At 34.3% G+C, this 7,806-nt stretch overlaps 1 protein-coding gene across 3 annotated transcripts in view; it reads right to left on the reverse strand.

The window, feature by feature from the left end:
* LOC109844168 overlaps positions 1-4,894 on the reverse strand; it is a 27,554-nt gene extending 22,660 nt beyond the window's left edge. For 2 of the 3 annotated variants that reach the window (XR_002247887.1, XM_020413129.1), the window contains exons 1-4: positions 4,677-4,894; positions 4,379-4,536; positions 2,153-2,227; positions 961-1,076 (exon numbers count right to left, since the gene is read on the reverse strand). Coding sequence is in view for 2 of the 3 variants with exons in the window: in XM_020413129.1 (XP_020268718.1) it covers positions 961-1,076; positions 2,153-2,227; positions 4,379-4,513 (326 nt within the window). In the remaining variant the exon portion in view is untranslated. The remainder of the gene's footprint in view (positions 1-960; positions 1,077-2,152; positions 2,228-4,378; positions 4,537-4,676) is intronic. The other variant, XM_020413130.1, reaches the window with a different exon arrangement.

Genomic DNA, 7,806 nt, shown 5'->3' on the forward strand with positions numbered 1-7,806 from the left:
CCCCCCAAAAAAAAACAAAAAAACAAAAAAACAAAAACAAAAAACAAAAAAAGGCAGTTCTTCCATTCAGTTCTTTTAAGAGTCATGTCCTCCATTAAGTTAACCACCATCATATCCTTCTTAACTGCATGCTTCCAAATTCTTGTATGTTTTCCCTATAATGCTTACCATTCTCTGTTCCTCCCACTTGGATGACTGATACTTGCTCCCTTTACATCTCTCTTTGTGGGCATCTCATCTATTACATTTATAATTATCAAATCCTTTTTAACCATGTTGGTCCACATGCACTTAGGTCCACCCTATCTTTGTGATCAACCAAGCTTTTGCCCTCCCTAAACTGATGACTTGATGCCACTCTTTTCATTAATAACCATCAAATCCTTTTTTAACAATTTTGGTCCACATGCATTTAGGTCTACCCTGCTCCTCTCTATCAACTATGTTTTCAGAGTCCTAACAACTGGTGACTTGATGATCATCCTTACACTTGTCTAAACCATGTTAACATGTTCTCCCTTGTTTTGTCGTCGCTAGACCTATCTCAAGCTTTTTATGGGGTCATTACGGGCATATGCCACCCAACTCGACTTGGTTCTGGTCCTGCCTACAGGGGGACATCTGAAATAAATGTAGGAAATAAGGAAATACTTACTGTCTGAAAATTTCTATGATATTTAACAGTTAGCATTGGAGGATTTGGGTCTGTTATTTGATTTTCTGTTTATGTATGAAACTTAAGAAGATGAACGCGGAATGTTCTCTTCATAAATGTGAAAAACTAATTGAACAACCATTTTCCTGACATAAAAAACACTATGTATTCATGATAAAATGACTTAATCTGTATCAGGGAAGAGCACACAAATTTCAGCTATTAACCATCTGGCAGCACTTACATGACCTAAGAAGTAACCAAGTAACAAGCAGTCAAGAAATTTCAAGCAATAAGTAACTCACATTTGCTCCTTACAAGAAACTAGCATTTTACGGTAAATGCACATGATAACTTTTGCTGAGTTGAAGTTCTCAGTTCTTAATTCCTTGAAGCATCTTTGCTCCAAATAACTTGTAATCTGCCAGAAAAAATTCAATTTTAAAAAGTCTAATCAGTTAAAATGTGAATTCACAAAACACATAAGAAAGAAATCAATGCATAAAGACTAAAATTAAAAGGACAAACGCTTGTAGCCGAACTGAAGTTGACTAATTTTAAACTTTCCTCAAATATCTAACTCAATAAGGAAATACATAATAAAAATAAAATCTTTTTAATAAAATCTTCTACCAAAGTGTAATCTCTTTTATGGGTAGTCATCTTCATTATTTCAAGAAAGAAGGCAAACAGACTCGTTTGTTCATATAAAAAAACAAAATGTTAGTTACGCAGTAGAGTGCAGATGTATGAACTTGCTGAAACGAATCATTATTGCGGTTTTCATATTGTGCATGAAAAAAGAATGTGTAGTAAGACAACTTACGATAGTTACTTTTCAGTAGGAAACAGAGTGCATTAGCTTGCCATTTGGAAAAATAACATTATAAAGGTACGTGTAAAGCCCAGTAGGTCTCCTCTAACATAGATGGGAACAGGTACAAGCTGATATACTACACATCGTTATCCTAAATAAGACTCTTACTTCTGTGTTTAGCATATAAACAATACCTGGTGAAAACATATAATGTACTTAGCTCGAAATTAACATAACGCAGTCTGTCGTTAATATCCAAAATGCTAGTTAAGCATATGACTCTCTCATGCACCAAGTACATAATACCTAGAGGTACAAATTTCTAATACCCAATAACAGGTATAGGCTATACCCATATGCCTTTCCCAGACAGTACCTAGATGAATACTTTGAAGAAACCAAGAAGCTTGATTTATTAATGACAAAAATAAATTTAGTTAAAACTAAAGAAATCATTTTGTTGTGTATAATTATCTTGATGTTGGCTTGTGAATGAAATTTCCAAACCAAATCAACTTTCAAGGAACTCAAAAGTAAGAGGCAACCAGTACAGGTAAGTGGAAACTAACTGGTTGGATAACAGAGACCTAGAATTGAAGAAAGAGGCTACATTTGCATGTTCTTATAGTAATCTTAACTTGAGTCGAACACTGAAGACAATGGGGAAACCAGCAATTTACCTTTGGTATGCGCAGTGGATTTTTAGAAGCATATTCACACAATTTACTGATTTTTCTATCATTTGGTGCTTCATCCTGTGAGACGAGTATAATCACACTTTAGTTAACAACTTTAATATATGAAGGTACTATTAATCAAGTTGGAATATCAGTAAACAACTAAATTACAACACAGAATTCATTGCATGTCATGAACTCAAATCAAATTAAATCTAAAACTAAAACAAGTTAGATAAGATTGCTTTGTAATAATACCTTTGCATGACAGGAAAATCCAAATCACTAAATAACCATGATTGCATTATATGATAATATTCACACACACGGTGCTCAAACGATACAAGTAACAAGTTCATATCAGAAATACATACAAGCGCGAGCCACTTGAGAGTTCAGAATGCACTCAAATTAAGGCTTCAACATTTTATTACAAAGAGAGAGAAACACAGAAAAGCAGAAGCAGAAGAAGAACAAAATTGAAAGGAGAGCACAGAGGCCAGGTGTCAAGAAAGAAAAGAAACATATTAGGCATAGAAAAGAGATTCAAGGACAGAAAGGATAACAAGGGAATGAAGGGAAGAGACCTGCAAACTGCCCATCATTGCAGTACTATACACAAAATGACAGGTTCAGACTTTATATAGGATAATAGGACTGCTGTAGCAATAAGCAGCAACAAAGGACAGTAGAACAAACGAAACTCCAAGAAAGAACTAAAATACCTAAATGAAGATACAGTTGCAAGTCTTAATGAGAAGAAAACAAGTGACAGTCCAAGAAAGAACTAAAATATCTAAACGAATATATAGTTTCTTCGTCTCCGAACATGAATAGTATCATAACGTGCTCATCCCCTTTTTCTCTTTCATTTCAGCCAAGCAATCGACCATTGGATCTGTCAGATTGCATCACCTCAAGGAAATATTCTGGTGAACGTTGATCTCATTTTGAGAGATTGAAAACGAAAAAAAGATAGAAACTAAAATAAAAAAATCTAATAGAACAAACACAATGGGTTCAAACCAAAAAAGAACTTTACAGAGCCTAAGTTGAATCCCAAAAAGGACTCTCAGCAAGTCCTTTGCTTCTGCTGATATAACTCATCCTCGAGTACTTGCTAACCCCACTTGTCACGATCAACCATGAACCAAACAGCATTTGCAATTTTGAAAAAGGATGGTATCTCACATCCTACATAATTAGCAGGAGGACTACTGAAGGATTTAGAAAGGATCAAGAAATGGAACTAGGGTACTAAATTGTCATCATCTCTGACCACATAACATACTTGGCTTTCAAAAGAGAAACCATGAGAACATTTAGGTGTTTAATGACTGGGAATGTTTTTGTCTTCCGCCAACAAAAGTGCATAGAAACTCTTATTTAATAGCCACTGCTACTAGTAGTAGTCCTAAAACATTCTTGTATCAACTTTCAGTTTTTGTCTTCTGAAACTAGTTACAAGAGAAAGAAAGTAGAGATAATATTACCCTTTCCGACATCAAAAGAAAGAAAGTGCAAATTCCACACCACTCTTTGTTTAGCATATGAGAAGTAAATTAACTACTATAATTTGATTGAAGGTTCTCCAACTTCCCTGAGCTCCTTTGCAAATTCCATATGACAACCACCCTCTAATCTTATGTGGTCGGGCATGCCATAAAATCTAGAAACTTTAGTTTTCATTCCCTTTCTTTTCCAAATTCCATGTGCCAAGAATGGAATCGATAAAAACTTGAGTGAATATTCTTGAACTTTCCTAAACTTTCTGACAAATGTCGTTTGCCAAACATCTCCTTACTTGGAATTATCGGAGGAGAATCCTTATGTTGCTTCATCCGTCACCATGGTGCTAAAAAAGATAGGAAATATGTATTTAAGATTTATGTGAGCCTAGGAAAAGCTCGTGCCATATCCATATCCATGTCCTGAGTCCAACAAGTTCATACCTTATTAATGCGGATCCTTAATTCTATATGTTAGACAATCAATCTCGAACGAAGAAAATTCAGATTGTTTCCGTACATTCTATTTGTTCCGTGCAATATGATATGAAATATTACATCACAGAAAGTGAGCAACAGTTCAGCAACAGCAACCATTTTGCTGTCATAAGCAGTGGCTATCACAATCGACCATGCCACAACGAATCGAAATATCGATCGACACCCAAATAGAGAGAGAGAGAGAGAGAGAGATGAGAACAAAAGGTGCAATCGTCAAAACCTGTGTTTTGGGAAAAATCTCAGCCAACATCTTCTTGTATCGCTTGATCGGCTGCCGAGACCTGGTCCTCAATGCAGGGCAAAAGAAGCACAGGCTATCACAGCCAGGGGAAGCTCTCGCCGATACCATCTCCATAATTGATGCCAAGATTGTCTACACTGAATCATAAGGGGGAAATCTAAAGAATTAGCGATAGATTTCAAAAGATTTCAAGAATTGAAAAAAAATTCTGCACATTATGCGCCGCAATTAACCAAATGCAGCCGAATTTGTTCAGATTGGATGGAACTGAACGTACCGGATCGAAATTGGCCGATCGAAATCGCGAAATGTACGGAAAGAGGAGACGAGATTGAGTTCGGTCGAATTAAGAGAGGATCGGAGGAAGAGGACGGAGAGATTCTCAGAAAAAAAATCTCCGTCTTCCTCCTCGTCGATTCTCTCTCTGATTGATATCAGCGCTTTGTGCGGAGAGAGAAACGAGAGAGGGAAGATGAGGAGGGGGGAACGTTGGCCGGTTAAAGGAAATAATAATAAAAAAGAGCTGTTCGGAATTTAGTCCCTAATTCCACATTAGCCCCTGAAACTGATGAAATTGCTCATCAGTTCTTCAAATTCTAAGTTTTCCTGCAGTTTGGCCCACCAACGACCAAAATCTCCCTATAAGTTTATGTTTCCTCCAAAATTCATCTGTGTTTGGTCGACCAAATTGCAAAACCCCTTCGGATTTGACAGATGTATGAGCAATTTAAGAGAATTGAGGGATCGATACGTAATTGTAGAAGATATGAGGGACTCATAAATAACCCATTAAAGGCCCGACAAAGTCAGGGATTGTATACAGTTGGACGATGGAGGGAGGGTGTTTGCACTGTTTGGTAACGGCGGGATCGGATTCGGGTCTAGTTTATTTTAATTCGGCCTGGTTTATGTTTCACAGCTGTCTGATTGGCCCACACTTAAAGCGGGCCCACGTAATGTCGGAAAACAATTGGCAACCTTGACAGGCTGGGGACAATTTTCAACATTTAAAAACTTAAGAAGTTCCGCTGAAATAATTTTGAAATCTAAAGTGACATCCATCTTCTTCTTCTTCTTCTTTTTTATTTGTTTATTTTTTTATTTTGACTTTCTTCATTTTTTTACACCCAACATATGATTAATTAGACCACTAAGACGACTAGGTTCATGCGGTTTAGAGCTTTCCTGTGCACACTTTGACAGGTTCATATAGAGAGATTGAACATGAAGAAAAATTAGCGAGCCTTCTTCTTCTTCTTTTTTTTGATAGCGTCTTTGGCACAGACGGGAATCAAACACAGGCCCCCCACGAGGGAGAAACAGCTTTGTCATGTGATCTACTAGGCCGCCCAGCTATCTTCAAATTTATATAGTTGGATCTTTGGGTAATTTTACTTTTCGAACTTAATACATTTAACTTATCAAATTCGTTTTAATAAATAAAACATGAACCCTCAGTAGCGTAGAGTTGGTTGCAAGTAATTTTACTCCAAACCTAATCATATTCGCTCCAAGACTAGTTTGGTTCCATGAAATTATCTGAAATCCAATAAAAAAGTTCCTCGCAGATAAATTTGCCAAAGTCGATATTGAAAATCAAACATTTTTGTTTATTTTGATGGAAAGTTTGCTAATAAGGTAAATTGCCAAAATCAAGTGGTGAACTTTCTTCTTCTGTCGAAAAACTTTTGAAGCGAAGGAATACAATTTTTACATGCAAACATTATATTCAACCAAGCAAAATATAAAAATTGAAAAGTTTGGAATAGAAAAAACATTGAATTTGTCAGAAAATGAAAATCAGGTTTGTGAGCAGCGTAGCTTGGGAATTAGGAGGCTGTTTGATTTCAATGTAAGTTTCTTTGTTACGGTGGCTGCATCCACTTTTGTTCTCAACGCCCCTCGGCGTCGCATAGTTGCAGTACGAGCGCGGAATCGTACAGCTGTACTGCAGCTTTGTTCGTATTAGGTTTCACAAGAACCCTCTATGTTCACTAAAATTACTGAACCAGTCCGGAGAGGTTTTATTGAGGAAACCAAACACTTAAGGCTCCGTTTAGATAACTTGGTGTTTTTGTCAAAATTAAAACACCATGTGTTTGAAAACCATGATGTTTTTTGAGCTAAATCATTCTCAAATAAAAAACACAACACTTATTTCAAAATACCCCGTTGGTGTTTTTATGTTTGGTGTTTTAGTTTTGAATTTACGAATGTGTTAATATTAATATCTAACATAATATATTAAATGTAATTAATATAGAGTTATTACCAACATGCTTATTATATTATATTATACTATACTATGCTATATTATAGTTCATCGAATATAGTAAATTTTATTAAATAATATAAAAATATAATAAATAAAATATCTTATATAATAATATAATAACATATTAAATACTAGTATGTAATATGTTAATAATGTATTTTATAATAATAAAATATAAGTAAACTAATTAAAAAAGTTTATCAATAATAAATAATAATATATTATTAATATAATAATATGCTATACAATAATATAATCGCTATAATATTATTAATTTTTAATAAATAAATTGTAATAAAAATTAATAATTATAAAATGTTATATAATATTAATAATAAAATAACAATATAATAGTATTATTATAATAATATATTGTATAGTAAATATAATATAATATATAAATTATTGATATATTATATAATAAATAATATAATTTACTATAAAGTAAAATAATTTTATAATAACATTTATTTATATCATATATTATTAATATATTATTAAAGTATTATTAATAAGCTCTAACATATTAAAAACTATAACATATTATATGATATTAAAATATTTATAATATATTAATTTTTTAATAACATACTAGTAATAACATAATATTAACATTATTAATAATATTACACTATATGAATAATAGTATAATATTATATTTGTTGATGTCCGAGATCACACAGTTGATCGAAGTTACGAAGTTGTTGAGTTATCGAGGGGTTGAGTCGTCGAGGGGGTCGCTTTCTACTTCGACTTTATGTCTGGTTCTTAGAGCTCAGGATGGACAAATAACCTGCACACGCAAGAATCGTAAGAGAACAATGCTTGTTTTCCCCGTGGTACCTCCAACGATCAAGTCAGTTGGTGAACTTAAGTGGGGTGAAAGAGGAATAGTGTGTTCTTCTCTATGAGTAGTATGTGCTTTATGGGGGGTTTTAGATTGTAAAAAAACCAAACGATCTCTCTTTTATGACAAATAGCGTCTGTACTTATAGAGGATGCCAAGGGCAGATTAGTCACATCGTGAGTGTACGGTAGATGGTGGTGAGGGGTGAGCTGGAAGTTAACTCACCCTTTTGCCCTATATGTGTCGATTTATGAGTGACGGGAGATCGCTTTAGTGATTGTTCGT

Source organism: Asparagus officinalis, chromosome 6 (genome assembly GCF_001876935.1).
Source record: "Asparagus officinalis chromosome 6, Aspof.V1, whole genome shotgun sequence".
Lineage (NCBI taxonomy): Eukaryota > Viridiplantae > Streptophyta > Magnoliopsida > Asparagales > Asparagaceae > Asparagus > Asparagus officinalis.